Source organism: Gracilinanus agilis, chromosome 4 (assembly GCF_016433145.1).
Source record: "Gracilinanus agilis isolate LMUSP501 chromosome 4, AgileGrace, whole genome shotgun sequence".
NCBI lineage: Eukaryota > Metazoa > Chordata > Mammalia > Didelphimorphia > Didelphidae > Gracilinanus > Gracilinanus agilis.
The window spans coordinates 149,917,729-149,936,991 of record NC_058133.1 but is presented as its reverse complement, the minus strand read 5'-3'; the positions used below and the strand labels follow the sequence as shown (position 1 = coordinate 149,936,991).

At 35.7% G+C, this 19,263-nt stretch overlaps 1 protein-coding gene across 2 annotated transcripts in view; it reads left to right on the top strand.

Annotated features, from left to right (window-relative positions):
* The window catches only part of ACTN2 (actinin alpha 2), a 97,815-nt gene that overhangs the window by 61,651 nt on the left and 16,901 nt on the right, over window positions 1-19,263 (top strand). The window contains exons 7-14 of one of the 2 annotated variants that reach the window (XM_044676448.1): window positions 1,706-1,787; window positions 5,997-6,082; window positions 7,373-7,465; window positions 9,314-9,544; window positions 10,118-10,265; window positions 12,400-12,550; window positions 16,016-16,124; window positions 17,856-17,996. In XM_044676448.1, the coding sequence (XP_044532383.1) occupies window positions 1,706-1,787; window positions 5,997-6,082; window positions 7,373-7,465; window positions 9,314-9,544; window positions 10,118-10,265; window positions 12,400-12,550; window positions 16,016-16,124; window positions 17,856-17,996 (1,041 nt within the window). Of the gene's footprint in view, window positions 1-1,705; window positions 1,788-4,408; window positions 4,495-5,996; window positions 6,083-7,372; window positions 7,466-9,313; window positions 9,545-10,117; window positions 10,266-12,399; window positions 12,551-16,015; window positions 16,125-17,855; window positions 17,997-19,263 lie in introns of both variants that reach the window. The other variant, XM_044676449.1, reaches the window with a different exon arrangement.

Sequence of the window (19,263 nt, the reverse complement as noted above, 5' to 3'; positions counted from 1 at the left end):
TTTCTAAAAATAGAATGAGCTGCCTTAGTAGGCAGTAAGTCTCCCATCCATTAAAGGACTTTAAATGAAGCTAGAGGAATACTTGTTAGAAAAGTTGTAGAAGAGATACCTTCTCAGATCTAGTATGTTAAGTAACCTTTGAAGCCTGTTACAACTCTGAAGTTCAAAGATTCTAAAGTATTTCTCAAAGATCCCTTCTAAGTAAAAAATAAATAAATAAATTCATAACTTAGTACCATTATGCTTATGGGGAATCAATGAAGACAGGCCGTTACTTTATTTTATAAACATCAAGAGTTAATTAGAGGTAGAGATAATGATAGCAGACATATTTATCTATAACATCATAATTTCCTATTAAATATTCAAATGCTTGAATGTACCTTAATCAGTACTATCCAAAGCAATTCACAAATACACACAGTGTATCTTTATGGTGGAAAACCAAGGATGGATAGTGAAATGGTGATCCTGATTTTCTTTGGTTACTTACAAAGGTTCAACACAATCATTCTTCTTGATGTAGCCTATGACCTCCTAAAATAACCCAAACTTTGAAAATCAATATAACATTGTCAACAGAGTATAAATATATACCTGTAGGTTCTTTTTAATCTCTGGAACCTTATAGTCCAAGATGATGTCCTTAAAAATATTGGTTAGCCATTTAAAGCTGTTAGTTTAATGCCAAATTTTTTTAACTTAAAAAATTCTTATAGACTTTTGAAAATATTAGCATGAAAGTAGCTCAGTGGGATTTGATTGATGAAACAAAGTTGTTTTTTTAAGTAGGTGATTTATATGCTTTCTTAAGCTGATATTAACATTTGGTTGAAAAAAATTTTGATCACAACAATCATGTGCTCTCAAAGTCTAGAAAACTTTATTCAGCTGCTTTATTCAACACTCTTATCGTTACACTGTGATTAAGTGTCTGATGCCTGAGCTTGTCAGACATTATGTACAGTTATATTATTCTGTGCAACCAGTACATAATACTGCAGAATTTCTATTGAAATATTAAAATGGTTTCAATGATGAAACAGTATGCTAAAAGTGTTATTTGTTCCTAGACTTCTGTTCCCCCTTTTGTTGAGATTCTTTTTTGCTTTTATTACTCCCTCAAAATATGAGTTCCACACATGGTCAGTAAACCTGTGTCATTCATTAAATCAAACTTAGAAATATTGGTCTCGATTCTACTTTTGATTTCCTAACAGCTCACCGAAGTTTTGTTGAAGAAGACATTTGTCATTACTAATAATAATGTTCAAAATATTCATCCCAGGCCCTTAAAAAACATGAAAAGATGCATTTTCTGTGCACAGTGTTTTTATCCCAAGAGCTTTGTGATTCATTTTGTTGTTTGTAAGACTGTGCATGTACAGTTTGTCTTGGTATGATACTGGCATATGTGTTTCAAGAATAATTTAACTCCCCTGTAATGTCTTTATTTATATTCTTCTCCAAACATTTAATTTGAAATGGGTTGGATAGCAAGGAAAATAAAACTACTTAAGCTAAAATGTATTTTAGTGAAAAAATGTTTGTGGGGGATGTATCTTACTAAAAAATGTGTTTGGGGGCGGTAAAGAGGAAGGATGTTTCCTTCAGAAAACAAAATATGTAAAGAACATTAAGTAAGTATTAGATTTTTTTAAAAGCTATATTTGTTTAATTGGTTATTCCTTTTTTTCCCATGCAGGATGACCCTGTAGGAAATATTAACCTGGCCATGGAAATAGCAGAAAAGCATTTGGATATCCCCAAGATGTTGGATGCAGAAGGTGGGATTTGAATTGTACTCAGTGACTTTTGTTATTTCTGGACATTATTATGTTAATCTCTTAGTTCTGTATAGTGTGATTTTGCAGCAGTGTATTTTAAACCCATACCTTCTCTCTTAGATTCAATACGGTGTATTGGTTCCAAAGCAGAAGAGTAGTAAGAGCTAGGCAATGGGGTTTAAGTGACATGCCTAGGGTCACTCAACTGGGAAGTTGCTGAGGTCAAATTTGAATCCAAGACTTCCTTTCTCTAAGCTTGACCCTCAATCCACTGAGCCCTCTAGCTACCCCCTATATTTCTTAATGAGTGGTCATCTTGGTGATGCATATATTGTTGCAGAATTTCGTGCATAGCTTTTGCCTTGAAACTCAAAAATGGTGTTTTTAAAAAAAATTGGGGATAAAGAGAAGAAATCTCTTCTCAAGCTAAACTATGAGAAGACTGGTAAGTAAAGAGAACTAAACATTTTCTGTTATGGAAATTTATGTATGTACTTTTTTTGGGTAAATTTAAAAATGACTTCCTCAAATTTTAGCAGAGGCATATTTTTTCTTTATCATTTGGACACTAGTGCAGCAAGTGAACCTAAATGTGAGATATGAGAATTCTTAAAGAATCATAGAATTAAGTCTGTTCCTTTCTAAAAACAGTTATACTCACCATATTCTAAGTATTTGATCAGCAGGGGTGACCACTAAATCTCCATCACTTTCCTTTAAGCAAGTATCAGATAATCTAAAGATCTGGAAGAGCTTCATCTCTTTCCTTAATGTTGTATGGTTATTACTCTTTATGTTGTCTTGTAGCATACATCCTTTCATACCCTTTCTGTGAATACAGAGTGAGCCAAATTTTTCTTTACATCTAATGCAAGTCACTTTCAGTGTAGATAATTCTTTTGTCTCACGCTGTATTTCTTATTAACACCTCTAGGCTCTGTGTTGCCACTCATTTGGTCTTATGTAAACAGTAAATCAAGTGTTTTCCATCTTTTTCCCATCACTCAGTCCTTCTTCCTTTATTCATTTTTGGTAGTTTTACTTTATGTCTTTCTTATTTATTTTTTCAAATTTATCAAGCTACTCTTGCAAAGCAGAGCACTTTGTGCTAGGTGCCAGGACTTGAGTGACACGGTCTAGTTGTGGTCTCTGTAAGACTGCTTTAAAGAAATATAGTCAGTTCATAAAACAGTGAAATAATATCATGAGAATATTCATTCTTCATTTTCACCCATATTTACTCTTTCTAAGCTCTGTTTATCCTTGTGGATTCTATCCTTTGCCTTGATCCTATGGGAAGTAATGATTTAGGACTCATTCACTGTGGCAATTCTAAAAGAGGTTGAGTATTGAGATTTTGGTAAATCTCTTCATTTGTGAAATCATTTCCTAATAGCCTAAAATTCAGTTTCCATAGTTGAGACTAGGCAATGACTGATTCAGTCACTCATTCCCTATTGGATCACTCACTACCATTCCTTCTGGTATTTATTGACTTTCCTACTATTTCCTAAAATTCTGACTTCTGGTTCAAGAACACTTCCATTCTTTCTGTTTGTTAAAGAAGTTAACATTACACCTGCTCTGTCCTCTATTGTCTCCCATTCTGTTTTTCTATTTCTTTTTCTCCTCTTTTCTTCTAAAATGTAGAAGATTCACATATTCTTTTGCTCATATGCTATTTTACCTTCTTACGGCACCATCTTAAAAGAAAGAGATACCAGAGAATCAGAAACATGACCAGTATAGAAATAGGAACACTTCGATATGTATTATGTATTTTTCATCTCATAAGTTCTTTATGTTCATTTCTGGCAAGCTCTGAATGATTAAAGTAGCATTATATTATAATTCTCTTTACCTGTCATTCTTGCATTGTGATGTTGCTGACTAGTCTCATCCTGGAGGATCTCTCATCCCATCTAACAAGCCCTTCTCTGTCCCATGTTGTTGGTTGCCTTATTTTTGCAAATCATGTGTTTGTTGTAGAGCTTTAAATGGGGACATTATCATGGCTAATAGACCCATCCATGAAACTAACTACATGATCTATAATTTTACATTTGGTGAGATTCTTTCTCAATTTGACCAATTTGCCAGCCAACTGAAACAAAAGAAAGAGGCTACTTCATTGATGCCAGTTCCTTCTACTCTGATCCTTTTTTATGCTTTTTGGGGGGAGTGGGTTTAGGTCAACAGTGAAAGTACATGTATGAATGTATATATGGGAAGAAATCTTGATGATTCTTGTTCCTCCACAGTAAATGACGAAATCAAGACCATTGGTTTTAGTTCTACACATGCCCCATGGCCTATCTCCTGTTGAACTCTAGAGCTGGATAAATCTTGGAGATTTAAAATCTAGCCTTAGGCCTGGATGCGAAATGTCCAGCTAGTTTGGGACTCCTCTACGGCAGCTTAATGGAGCCATAACCTTCACTTTGGTGACTTTTAAATCTTTGTGGGAAGTGATGGATTTTTAATAGGTGCTGTTTCCATGGTCTGATCAGAACACCATCCTCAGTAGAAAAGAATCCCTTGATTCTCTGCCTGCTGGTCAGTCAGCAGAAGGCTGTTGTCTTCAGAATGTCCAAGAAGTTAACCTTCTTTTTTCTACACAGATTTAGTATATACTGCCAGACCTGACGAAAGAGCCATAATGACTTATGTTTCCTGTTACTACCATGCATTTGCTGGTGCACAGAAGGTGAGGATGTAAATGATGAGCAGCCACTTCTCACCCTTCACCTTCTGTATCTTAAATTTTTTCCATTGTTTTTTTCTTTTTATTTCCTTCTTTCCTAATAAGAAAACCCTTCTGGTGCTTAATAGGCTGGTGTTTTGTCTCTTGTAAACTAGTTTTCTTTGAAATCTCCTTTTTTCCCATCTGTGTAGCCATCAGCAGTATGTGTTTTATTTTTCAAAAGATTTCCATGCTGTTTCATAATTCTACATTCTTTTTAACAATGGTGCATTGAAACCCAGGGACCAGCCTTTGTCCTGGAGAATTATCACATGTCTATCTAATTGAATTCTGTCTTTGCCTAGACCTAGTGCAGAAAGAATTAAGTTCTAAATTGGAAAAAAAATATATAGTGTGCCAATATGCCTTGTGCAGGAGATGAAAAGATGAGGTTAATCAAGTGGGTCTGTTTTCTCTTTTCTTGTTGGGTATTAGAGGAGCCTTTATAAAATATTTGCATTCAGAAATGTGATAGTAAATGTTTTCTCTCTCTTCTTGTCAGATACTAGAGGGGATCTTTATGAAATGTAGTATCACAAATGTGACAGTTAAAATCATAGTGACTATACGAGTTGTATACCTTTCTTGTTGGATTTGTGTTATTATTTGCAATTTTTAAATGACCTGGTAAGTAAACACAGTTAACACTAGTGACTCTTGAGTTATACACAAATTCTGATTTCAAGACAGAACAAAATGCAAAAATAAAACAGTCAAACTCTTTGCAAATATTGCCAAAATTCTGTTTGTTGAAAGTTTCTCAGAGAAAACCAGAAGGCCTTTCATTTTTATCTGGCCTAGCTAATTTAAAAGGCAATTACATGCAGGCTTGACTCCTCATTAAGAATAGTTATAATGTCTTTTTGTTCGGTTATTTTCAACTCTTCATGAACCCATTTGGGATTTTCTTGGCAGATATACAAAAATAGTTTGCCATTTCCTTCTCCAGCTCATTTTACAAATAGGAAACTGAGGCAAATAGAGTTGTGTCTTGCCCAGGATCACACAGCTATTGAATGTCTAAGGCTACATTTGAACTCAAGAAGATGAGTCTTCTTGACTCCAGGCCTAGCACTCTTTCCACTGAGCCACCTAGCTACTCATAATTATAATGTCTAATGAACAATTAAATGAGTTTCTACCTTAACTGAATAATCAAACATTTTTAAAAATGCAAGTGGACTGGGAAAAGAACAAGGCCTTGGTTTGATTTCTTTTTAAAATTTGTTTTGTCTCTTTTTATTTTTATTCTTAATACTTTTTCTAATAAATCTCATATGGGATTTATTTCAGTTTTCTATATTCTCCATGAAGCTCAGGGTTGGGGGAATATGCTCACTCAACACACAGAAGAGTCATCGGGTCAATTAAAAATCCACTCTGTTATTCCTTTTGTTTACTTTGGTTTTTACTCTTCATTTGTGTGTGTCTGTTTGTATTTTCTTTTATTCTCTCCTCCCCTTCAGACATTGTGAATACTCCCAAACCTGATGAAAGAGCTATCATGACTTATGTTTCCTGCTTCTACCATGCTTTTGCTGGAGCAGAGCAGGTATTCAACACCTGGCCCATCCAAGTTGCTATGCTGGTTTTTTTTGGCTTCATTAAAAAAAAAAATTGTGTGTTGTGTATGTATATGTTTATTGTGCTTCACATCTTACCTGAGTTAAAAATTTTGAAAAAAAACTTATTTTTTTAACATTGGCAAGTATAATGGTTAAATCACTTTAATAGTTCCAAAATGTTTTTTGCATCTCTTATTTTGAGATGTTTCTCTTATTTTACCCATAACTTAAAAATATAGGTGACATGATAATTCTGCTACATTCAGTTAGCAGTAAAGGAATATTTCAAATAGAGAAATAAGTGCCCTTTTAAAGGTCCTTAATCCCCTCTACAAACCTGCCAATGTTGAATAATTTATTCTAACGTCTTTAAGATTTCCAATTAAAAGAAGACTTTCCTTTAAAAGGAATAACCTTTTGTTAGGTCATTTCAAACTCAGAAGTTTTTTTATTCCCAGTGAGGTTCTGATAGTATCCATTGGCTTTCTACATATTTACTTATCATTACTTCTTGAATCTGTACCTGGTGAATCCTGCCAGATGGACAGATTTGGGGAGATAAAGCATGTCTTTTTTCTTGCATCTGGGAACCTGCATGTTCTTTAGGACCACTTCTGAATGGAAGACGAGAAAGTGGCACAGTTTAGGGATTGTGTGATGATGCATTGACTGGAATAGGGCATTGGCCTGGAAGCCTGGATATTTAAGTAAGTTCAATTGACTTACTCTGTGATCATGGTATAAGTTATAGTACAGCACATCACTTCATGAACTTCCTTTTCATAAAAAGAAGGCTTTTCCTTTGGGCAAATTCGTGTAAGGAAAGAAAAACCAGCATTGGTGAAAGACTTATCCATTCAAAGTATTCTTACCAGAGGAAGAACATATGTGCTTTTTCAAAAGTTCAGGTGTCTTCTTACAATCTTGAAGTCAAGGCAGTTGGAAAATAGCTATTAAAGGGCCTGAGATCCTTAGTGTCCTTCTCTCCCTCGCCCCTAGGTACTAACTTGCCTGATGTTTTAAAATATGTTGTTTGTACTCTAACCTACTTAGTCTGCCTTACTCTATATGAAAACTGTAGTTGGGTGTAAAGTCACCTACAGTATTCAGAAACATCTGTATTCAATCTTATTGTTCCCTAAACTAACACACATGATCTGCTCCATTGGCAGAGACTTCATTTTCCCTCATTACCTCCCATTCCTTACTCCATTCAGGTTTTGTATCTGCACATCGATATCATTAGAGCTGTCCTGTTTACTTATTGTGTTTTGCAGGCCGAGACGGCAGCTAACAGGATATGTAAGGTTCTTGCTGTGAATCAAGAGAATGAGAAACTGATGGAAGAATATGAGAGGCTAGCAAGTGAGGTAAAGAAAGACTGGTGAACTACAATGGGGTCAACACTTAATCCAGATAATGAGGCCAGATGGTGATAAACTGATTCCTAGTTTTTTTCCTTTTTTCTTTTTTTTTTTTTTTTTTTTTTTTTTTTGCATTTTGCATCTCAGATGGAGTAAAAGGTAGGAATAGACATGGATCTTGGAGTCTGTTAATCCTTTAGCAATACAATTATTGGCAATATGTCATTGGAGAGATATTTCAAACAATCCTGAGTTGTGCTCATTGGGGGTTCTGAGAGTAGTATTTGATGATATTTTTAGCTGTGATGGGGTTAAACACCCTTTAAGGTTGATGGAATACTAACTGGAGGGTAGCTTCTACTAGATGCCAAGTTATTCATGTGCTTCCGCCCTGAGTGATATATCTGACAGTGTCCTCTATGCTCAGGAGCTTTGCTGCTCTCTTGAAGCACTTCCCACTGCTTGGCATCAGGGAAATTTGTCTCGCTTACTGGGTGCATATATAAAGCTGGTTGGATGAAAGTGTTCAGGAGTCTTAGCCAAAGTATTTGAATAGAGGCTGGTCATGACTCTAGCTAGAATCCTGTTTAGAAGAGTATATGTTAAACATCTTTCCCTAAAAGTAGTGTTGTGAAAATAGCCCTTCTCTCATAGTTTGAAGAGGCTTGACTTCCTTAAAGATGCCATTTTCTATAAGTTGAAGAGAAAAGAAGTTTATATATTCAAGATTACCTTTAAGGTGAACATTCACCAATTGAAGACGGAAAATAATTTTAGCAGTGAATTGCACTCTCCAAGCCTAGTCAGTACCAGAGGAAATTGCATTCATTCCAAGATATTGGAATAAGAATTGCATTCATTCCAGCTTGGTCTAATGTAATAGTTTATGTGTGTGTGTTGACAATTGATTAGATGTCTAATCTAATGGTTCTGGCCCAAGTTTAGGCTGGGCCTAAACCCTTTGATCCCTTTTTCTCTTTACCATGTCTCTTCTTATTTTTTATTTCACTTCAACTGCATGAAATATGTGTATATCACTCTTAAGGAGATATCCTTTTAAATTTAATTTGATGTCATCCTCCAAATAAATAGGCAGAAAGGTAATTTATGAGTGGTGCTTCATGCAAGTCACTTCTAAAATCTAGATTTTAATTTGCAAGGTATAATGTGTACTTCATATTCAGAAATTCCCTTTTATAATTAGACTCATACCATATAGATTTTTTTTCCCAAAGCAGAATAGATTGATGATACGTATTTCAGAGTAGAATCATTCTCAGGGGTATACTTCCATTTCTTTCTGGTAAATGTCTTCATTATAAGCACAGGCCCATTTGAAGAGCAAATCCCTGATCAGAATTTGAATTAAACTTACCTTTTGCCAATTTACATGGCATTGTACTCCTACCATGTAAGAATTTTTATTTGGAAACTCCATTTGGCATTTGTCTGCTATTGTCTGGTTCCTGAGTTTACTGTAAATGTCATATTTGTAACACATGGCTTGCTTTGATACCTCAAGTTCTCTATTGCCCAGGCAAAGGTGGTAAGTGATTTCCAGGAATTATGGGTGGATTTAGCTGTAATAACATAGGTAGAATAGATACGAGATTTCTACAACTTCATTTATAGTATAGCCATAGGGTACTCCTTCCCTCCACCTCTTTTTCCCCCCTTTTAGTCAATATCCAGTACGTAAAGGTCTTTGCAAACCATAAAGCACTCTATAAATATTAGCTATTGTTATTATTGTTAACATATCAAATGATGTGTCCTTATTTTAGATTTTTGTTTTCATTTGTTGAAGTTAGGGGGTTTTTTCCTTCTGAAAATTATTTTTTATTTTGGGAACAGCTTTTGGAATGGATTCGTCGCACAATCCCCTGGCTAGAGAATCGGACTCCTGAGAAGACGATGCAAGCCATGCAGAAGAAGCTGGAGGACTTCCGAGATTATCGTCGGAAGCACAAGCCCCCCAAAGTCCAAGAGAAGTGCCAGCTGGAGATTAACTTCAACACCTTGCAGACTAAGCTGAGGATCAGTAACAGACCAGCTTTCATGCCATCGGAAGGCAAAATGGTTTCAGTATGTAAATCAGAAAGTTAACACCTCCATTTTCCTTGAGGGACACTTACTTGGCTTAATGATGCTTAACTTGGAAATCCCCCTCTGATGGATTACTATGCTTGGCAATTTTCATTTCTTAACTATTAGTAATTGCTTCTGTGTAATTGCCAATTTTCACATGATTCTAGTGCTTTGGGCTTTTTTTATCCTCTTTAGCAATATGAAGCCTGAACACTTCTTCTTGGTACATACAAATATCTTCCCTTGTTTATGGGGTGACACAAGCTATTTTCTTGGTTGTAATTTGGAATTTCATCTTCAAATTAAAAACTAAACTTGGAGGAGGGTTGCCCTGTTTCAGGAGGGTATCAGATTATTTGTTACCTAATGGCTGTAATTTGCTTGGTTGAATAAAGCATTTTATAAGTTATTGAAGATATTTGGTAGTCTTGCTTTAAAAAAATGAAGTCGTCATTGGGGGGGGGGCGGAATAAAGCCATTGTCAAACACAAATGATAGGAATTTTTAAAGGCCAAAATAGCAAAATTAAAAATAATCTGTATCTTTTATTTGTTCCCAAATTTCTCCTAGGATATTGCTGGTGCTTGGCAGAGGCTAGAACAGGCTGAGAAAGGTTATGAAGAATGGTTGTTAAATGAGATAAGGCGACTGGAACGCCTGGAACATCTGGCTGAGAAATTTAGGCAGAAAGCTTCAACTCATGAAAGTTGGGCATATGGTAAGCTGATTTGGCTCAAATTACATGTGAGAGGTTAATTGGAATTAAGCAGAGACCAGAAGAGTCTTGGAAATGCCATTGACTTGTGTGGCCCTGGAGAAGATGCCTTAACATCTTTGTTTTAATGCTTCTGAACTGAATTTCTTTAGAAGGTATATAGGAAGATTCATTTTATAGTTCAAATAATGGCTTTTTGTTCATTCAATCTATCTTACCTCTTTTCAACAGTTATTGGTACTTCTTTTGTTTGCTGCTTATAACCCACGTCTCCTTTTACTGGGCTTTCTTGAATTAAATGAAATACATTTTTCATTGGCATTTTTAAATTACCTGTGCTGTACCCAACACCCAACACCCAACACTTAATTGTTATAGGGAATATCATTTGACCAAGCCTCTGCCTATAGAGAGTCTGTTAAATTCCATACAAAATACAGTTTTCCATTTTAAAAAAGTAGCCAACAAAGCAAGAATGTGACTACTAGCTTTATTTTTACAATGCTGCTACTTTATTTCAGATTATTATAATTTCTTTCTTGACTTAGGGTATATCTAGTCAAGCATTTACTATGTGCCAGGCATTGTGCTAAGAGCAGGAAATTCAAATACAAGGACAAAGGCAGTCCCTTTGTCCCTGCCCTCAAGGAACTTACATTTTAATGTGGAAAGACCTCACATAAGAGAAAGCTGAAAGGGTGGGTTGTGTGTTGATAAAGGTGTTGACACAACAAGGTATCCTTCTCCTTAAAAAGGAGGTTCTGAGAGGAACCAGCCAATCAGAGGGAGAAGCTCCAAGGATCAAGGATCTTTCCTTCCTTCCTTCCTTCCTTCCTTCCTTCCTTATTTCTGCTCTAGTAACAATTCTAAATCAGAAGGGCAAGGGCTAGGCAAATAAGGTTAAATGACTTACCCAAGGTTACACAGTGGAGAATACTTTCAATGTACGAAGTCTAGGGATTCCAAGGATGGAATGAGCTTATGGAGTGAAGAAGTTTCTGAGACATTGTAAAGAAGGATTAAGAGAATCTGGAATGCAGCCTAGAAAAGAATGAAGGCAATTCTTGAATTCTTTCATAGCTATGCTAATAATTTTTTGGCATTTTATAATCATCTACTTTGCTAATAACTTTTTTAAACATAGTGTTTCAAATCCTATCTCTATTGCTCCTCCCAACAACTATTTAGAGTAGGGAATGTAGATATTATTATCCCCATTTTTTGGATGGGGAAACTTTAGACTGAAAGGGAAAGCAATTTGCCCAAAGGCATACAGCTAATAACTGTGCCAAATTCAAGTCTTCAATGCCTTGTCCTTTCACTTAATCTGTCCACTATACTGCTTTTCTATGACAATGAAAATGGAATGAAATAGGAGAAAAAGGAAATTACTACTACTTTTCTCACAAGTTATTCTTCTAATTGCTTTTTATCAATTAATAATCTCTTATTATGAAAAATAGTTGATTCCTATCCCTGCCACTTCCTTTTTTGTCATTTTAAAAATTAATTCAGTTTTAGTTGCTTTCTAGAATGAAAAATATAATCCCCTGAGAAAAGTTGTCTACAATTAAATTTGGGTCAAGGTGATGATTATGTCAAACTCTCAAAAATGAGGAAGTATTCACAGGGAGACATATGCAGTTCTAAGAATAAATCTCTTGTCATATCTGAACACATACATTCATGGGAATTACAGAGTTAAATCAAAATAAAACTAGGGAAAAGGTTGAACAAATGGATGGTGGACAAAATATCGTGTCTAATTATCATGGGTAGAGGGAAACTGAGCTAGACATCACTAAGCTGCTAAGCATTGTCCTAGGAAATTAGGTTACATCCTAAATGAATTGTTGTAGGCAAATTTATGCATACCAAATATTTCTTCCTGCCCACCCACTCTCCACCCTTCATTTAGACATTAATTATCAGAATGTGAAGGTTCCTAGGAAAGCATTAATGTGAGTGATGTCCCGAGTTCTAATTGAAATAGCTATGGACCTCTGCATTATGGTCATTATTCTTCCTCCTTCTTTTGGTTCTTTGGAGATGTGGTGCTCACACAACACCCTGCAGCTATGAACAGGCTGACACGTGGAATCAATGTATTAATAATCTCTTACCACAACCTTTTCAGGCAAGGAACAGATCTTGCTACAGAAGGATTATGAGTCTGCTTCTCTGACTGAAGTCCGCGCTTTGTTGAGGAAACATGAGGCTTTTGAGAGTGACTTGGCAGCTCACCAGGACCGGGTGGAACAGATTGCTGCCATTGCCCAGGAGCTGAAGTATGTTCTATTTCAAGGCATGCAGCTGCTGACATTTAACTGATAAACTCTTTCCAGTGAACCTGATCATGTCGTAGGTACAATGTAAGAATTCCACAGATAGCTTCTCAAGTAGATTATCCAGAGTCCAGCAGGGGAGACCTTCTCTCTTCCTGGACTAAATTTAGCAAGAGAGCAAAGCTGGGAAATTCTACAGCAGGAGGTGATTGAGACTCTATGTGTGTATATGTGTGTGTGTGTGTGTGTGTGTGTGTGTGTGTGTGTGTTTTTAAATGAATTGAATTTAACTAATATTGATCTTCATCTTTGGTAGAAATTATTGTGCTTCCATGCATTCCTATCGCATCAAATCTGGCTCCTAGCATAGCTGACTGCATTGCCAAGAAATGTATCTTGAGGAGTTAGGAGCCAAGGAAAATGAAAAATCATGTTATTAGAAAAAGAAAATTATCTGATGTATGATGGGTGGGGAAGCCCCACGACCCTCATTCTCATATCATAAAATGAATTCTATCCTACTCTCATTTTTTTTGTTATTCTGCTAGTGAGCCCAAGGATGGTTTTAAAAGGAAGACCAATGTCACTATCTCACTATCCTTGACATATTCTATAAGTCCTAGATAAAATCTGCTGGTCAAAAAGGATGTTAGGTCAGCTTCTTGGGAAGCTTGAGACTAACTTTTGTTGAACCAGTAGCATCTTTAAAAAGGCAATTTTAGCACTTCTTAATAAAGCGTTCTGGTTAAAGTATTATTTAAATTTTCCTTAAACTTGGTGAAAGCAAACATCTAAAGGATGTTCCCCCCAACCCTCGCCCCCTGTAATGTGTTCCTTATTATCAGTAAAACCTGAATGAGACATATCAAGAACCTTTGTTTCTCCTTCTCCTTTGTCTTTTCATGCTTTGGGTCATGTTATTTCTTTCAAACAAACAAACAAACAAATCCTTACCTTCCATCTTATAATCAGTACTGCATAATGGTTCTAAGACAGAAGAGCAGTAAGAGTTACATAGTGGAGGTTGTCACTTGCCCAGAGTCACACAACTAGGAAGTTTCTGAGGCCATATTTGAACCTAGAACCTCCCATCTCTAGGCCTACCTTTCAATCTGCTTAGCCAGCTAATTGCCTCCTCCCAAACATGTGATTTCTTATTGAACCTACTTTAAACAGAGAAAAGAAAAGGAGAAGAAATCAAGTCCCCCACATTTTGATGCTTTTTTAAACAGCTTAAAAAGGTTTCAACTTGACCAAAGTTTTGGGGTAATTTGTATAATTTCAGTCTCTTGTGTAATTTCTTAATCTCCATTAGCACAGATAGTCAAGAATTTGCACAAGGTAATCAACATTTAAATCTTATTTTTAATCTCATTGTTATAATTTCTACTTTTTTTCTTTCGGTCAATAATGAGTTCATGGTTTTGAGCAATTCCTGATGTGCAAAAGTGACCACTGGTGATTTTTATCTCTCTAATCCAATGGTTCCCAAACTTTTTTGGCCTACCGCCCCCTTTCCAGAAAAACTATTACTTAGCCCCCTGGAAATTAATTTTTTAAAATGTTAATAGGAAAGATAAATGCACCTGTGGCCATCACCGCTCCCCTGGATCACTGCAGCACCCACCAGGGGGTGGTGGAGCCCACTTTGGGAATCACTGCTCTAATCCCTGCCTTCCTGAATACAAATGTGTTGAGAGCTTTATCTGTGTTAATGAGACATGAGGTATGAAAATGTGAACTTCTAAGACTTGCTTATGGAAGAAACAACATTCTGTACCTTAATTATAAATAGTAGAAGTGAACCTAGAATTTTTTCTAGTAGAAATCCTTTCTCTTTCCAATACTGCCATTTTGAAAAACAGAAGCTGCATAAATTTGGGCTACATGGCATTCACTTTAGAGTAAGCCCTTGGCTTTTAAAAATTTTTTCTTTGGGCCCTGGCAGGCTTATTGCTGGAGCCAAATGTTGATCTCAGCCTGCTGAATGATGTTCAGTTAAAGATGTAAAGAAAGAGTGAATGTGAAGTGAGGGAAATTGCTATCTTGAGTATTGATATTGAGTTAACACTGTGAGTACCCCTGATAACAGGACACATTTTAATTATATTCTATGGAACTTTTCACAAACTGGAAGAAAGAAAAAAAACTTCTACATTCTTTTATCTAAGTTGAAATATTAAAGTGCCAAGTACAAAATTAATATTATGTATTGAAACTATATGAATCCCAGGTAGGGACTGGTTTAATTTTTCATTGATGAGACAGAAGATCAGTTGAGAAAGAGTGGAGGGGAGATAGAGAAAGAAGAAATGAGGAAGAGAGAAATATTTTTTACTTTGTTTTAAGTTAGAGAAGCAAAATTTTAATCAGGATAAGAGAATTTACACTTAAGTTACATTGAAAAGAATTTAAGAGATAGGAATTTCCTTATAGTTGCCTAGCACTGGAATTCATTATTGATGGATTGTGTAGTCTCTTGGGAGCCATTACAGAGATGAAACTATATCTTAGTTTTAATGGCATTCTGAAGATAAGAGGATGGGCTAGTTCAAATTTCAAGTCCATTCCAGCTTGTCAATTCCATGAATATGTCCATTTAACTGAAATGGAAATGTAAGGTATAGATTTTATGTAGCTAAACTAGCCTTTCATTTCTGGGAAATCCATGTTAAAAATCTATCAGCACTTATATTTTCAGTGAACTTTACCATCAAATCACTTCATATTTTGAAGATCCCATGCAATTTGTACATCTATTTTCTGTGAAGTGGAAGTTGGTATTTCTTGGAAAAATTTGTTGTTGCTTTTCTCACTTGTAGCATCATGTAAAGCTGCTTATTTCATTTTTCTACAAGTGAAAAGAGTTTTGCTTTGTCTTTATGGAGTAGACCACTTGAATATTAGGGAGCCAGCCCCTCTTGTCCATATGGCAGCCTACTCCCAGTGGCAAAGTAGGTGTCTTTTAAGAAAAGTCAAGGACACAATGCAATGAAAGCTGATCTCTTGCTATTCCCACTCAGCTCTTTTTGATGTTCCAAGCTTTGTGGCTTCAGCAGAATTCTAATGACTGTCCTCTAGGTCATAGAGTTGGCTTTGTCACAGATTGACTGCCAGATCTTCTTTAAAAATAATCATCTCCAGAGGCCTGACCTATAGGACTAAGAGGGTGATAGAATTTTGCCAAAGTGCTATATTTGGACCATTTTCCCCCACAAATATTGTGTTTAGGATTGATGTAGAGATATTATAAATCCATTAGCCAGGAATTTTTTACGTTCTTTTTTACATTTATAAAGGAGTAATGGAAATAGGTAATGATCAAAAGTCTGAAATTGAGTAGCAGTGGTCTGGGTCAAAAACATCTTCAGTTTCTAATCCTTGACTACGTAGTTGAGTTGTTGGCCGATGTACAATTTTAGCACATCTTCATAGGAACGATAAACATTTATTTCCACTTTGCCTTAGTGAACTGGATTATCATGATGCTGCGAGTGTCAATGACCGATGCCAGAAGATCTGTGACCAATGGGACAGATTGGGAACACTTACTCAAAAAAGAAGAGAGGCTTTAGAGGTAAAGCTTTGGAGCTGCCTGTTTGACATAAATTCTCAGCAGAGAAGCTTTCATTTCCTGGAATTTTTTTTTCAGCTTTATAGTGCTAAACTGTAATTACTGTAGTCCAGTATGGTGGGAGGAACCACCAAAAAAAAATCCCATATTGAAGAGGTGCAAAATTAAGAACATCAAGGCTAGAAAGAATATTTTGAGTATTTACTGCATATCTTTTTTGGAAGTACATATATACAATTAAAAATATCTCAGATTCCTAGGAATTCTGATAGAATTTTATGGATATCAAGTATTGCTGGTAAATTCCAAAATTTAATTTTCTCAAAAGTATGATGTCTGAGATTAAATGATGTAAAAACCCACCCACATGAGCAAAATAACAATGGAAAAAATGCAACATTGGAAACATTATCATAAATCAGAATTTGGATGAATTTTGCCATCAGTAGGTGATACCAAATAAGATATCATTGTGTCATAATAAATATTTGGCAGTTAGCTAGGAATAATTCCTCTCTGTATGTAAAGTAAGAAGTATTTCAATTTCCTGAACTTGACTTTCTTAAAATAGTGACTTTAACTCTCCTAAAAGTCAAGGGTCTCTTTTGTTTCCTTCTTCAAAGTGTTTTAAAGAGTGAGGTTTTTGTATGTAAAATTAGCAAGTTAAAATAGTTCAGAATGAGAGAAATTTTGAATCCACAAGTGGAAGGTTGATTTTATATTGGTCCCAATCCCTTCAGTCTCCCTCTCTTTCCTACCTGATTCATTGTGAGACAAGAAGGAAATCTATAGTATTCATACTAAAGCTCTGTTTGCCAATCAAAATCCTAAAAAATCTTTTAAGTAATAAAGAAATAAATGTTTATTGATTGAATGTGAGTATTAGATATAGCATAATCCCTCCAAACTACACACTAGATTGAGAGTTAAAGCTCCAGTTTTCATTCCTTCATTTATTAGCTCCTCTATTGGATGACTTCAGATTAGTCACTTAATTTTGTACCTCTGCTTGCATTTAATAAATTAGGAATGATAGAGTATAGTCTGCTAGCCAGCATGTTTTTTGGGAAAAGTCATTCTGCTTTCTAAAATCCTGGTTGAAAGCAAACTAATATAGATACTATAGATGACTGCCATTTAAAAAGAATTAACATAAAATGCATTTAGCTATTATAAATGGTAGATATAGTATATGATAATACATAGCTATAATAAAATACACTTAACACAGAAATTACAGTGGGCATAAATTAATCTTTTTTTTTTTAAGCCCTTACTTTCTGTCTTAGGATAAATACCATGTATTGGATCCAAGGCAGAAGAGCGTAAGGGCTAGGCAATGGGGGATAAGTGATTTCTCCAAGGTCATACACTAGGAAGTACCTGAGGTCAGATTTGAACCAAGGACCTTTTATCTTAGGCCTGACTTTCAATCCACTGAGCCATCTAGCCCCCTCATAATTTAATCCTTAACTTGGATAGCTCTTTAGCATCTCGGAACCCCTCAAACTCATTCCTCTCAGCATCAGTGAATGTACTCTGCATAGTTACTGGCTAACAGTTTTGGTTACCAGATAATAATAAGTTTGTTGTACTAAAATGCTTCTTAGTTAAATTGGGAAATTGTTTTATTTTATGAAGAGCTTTTACATTTCCAAAGAATTTGCAATGATGTCATCAATACTAAACATCCTTTCTTCTATTTAAAAAAAAAAACAACACGTATATATACAGAGGACTGAGAAATTGCTAGAAACCATTGACCAACTTCATCTGGAGTTTGCCAAGAGAGCTGCCCCCTTTAACAACTGGATGGAAGGTGCTATGGAAGACCTGCAAGACATGTTTATTGTGCACAGCATAGAAGAAATCCAGGTAATTGCACTTCAGAAAAATTTCCTGATCAAACTGGGGGAAAAAATGACATATTTAGTGTTTCTACTGAAATGGGTACCACATACCAAGAAACCCCAATTTTTGTTTTCCCAGCACTTTATATGGTGCTTTGCATATAGTAGGCACTTAGTAACTATTTTAAAAATGTATTTGTTTGAACCATAGTTTACCTTATCTATAAAATGTTGGGACATTATTTGCCCTGAAAGACATGGCAATTAGAAAGTGGAAAATTCTAAGGAGGACCATATGAGGTGTTAGGTATTGGTGAAAATACAATTTTGCATTAGAAATTTGCGTGTGATGGACAGAAAGACATGAGTTTTGCCAGGAGGTGAGACATCACTGCATACTATGCACTTACTTGGCTGGTAATGACTAAGATATAGGGAAATATGGCATTTGAGAAATTTTGCTGTTGCCTCAGGGAAAAGAACACAGTTAAAAAATGAAACAAGAAAACTAGATGGCCAATATCATAAACAGTGCAACCCCATTATAAAATTCACATTTTAAACATTTGAGAAGGAGTCAGCTTAAAAATTAAGTCTTCATGTTATCTTGAAGAGCAGTTAGATGTATGCATACACATATTGGAGGAATTTCACAAGCCAGTGCTCCTTCTCTTGCTCCACTGGTAATTCCCTGGGATACTTGGATTTAGAACTAGAAACTTCTTAAGGATAATCTAGTACAACTTCTTCATTTTAAAAGAAATGAAAAAACTGAGGAAAAGGGAGGTTAAAATACTTGCCCAGAGTCAATACTGACCACATTTTTTGCTGCTGTTCCATCATTTCAGGCTCTTCATGACCCCATTTGGGGTTTTCTTGACAAAGATATTGGAATGATTTCCTTCTGCAGCTCATTTTTACAGATAAGGCAAACTAAGGCAAACAGAGTTAAGTGACTTGCCCAGAGTCACACAGCTAGAAAAGTGTCTGAGCCAGATTTTAATTCAAAAAGATAAATTTTCCTGACTCCAGGCCAGGCCCTCTATCCACTGTGCTACCTAGCTGCCCTATTACCAAACAATGCCAAATAAATGATAGAACTGAAACTTGAGATTTGTCAGTAGGAGTTTTTAAAAGTCCTGATAGCATACACCAGTGGTTCCCAAACTTTTTTGGCCTACCACCCCCTTTCCAGAAAAAAATATTATTTAGTGCCCCCTTACAGTTATTCACCCACCCTAAATGCACCTGTGGCCATCACTGCTCCCCTGGATTGCTACAGCACCCACCAG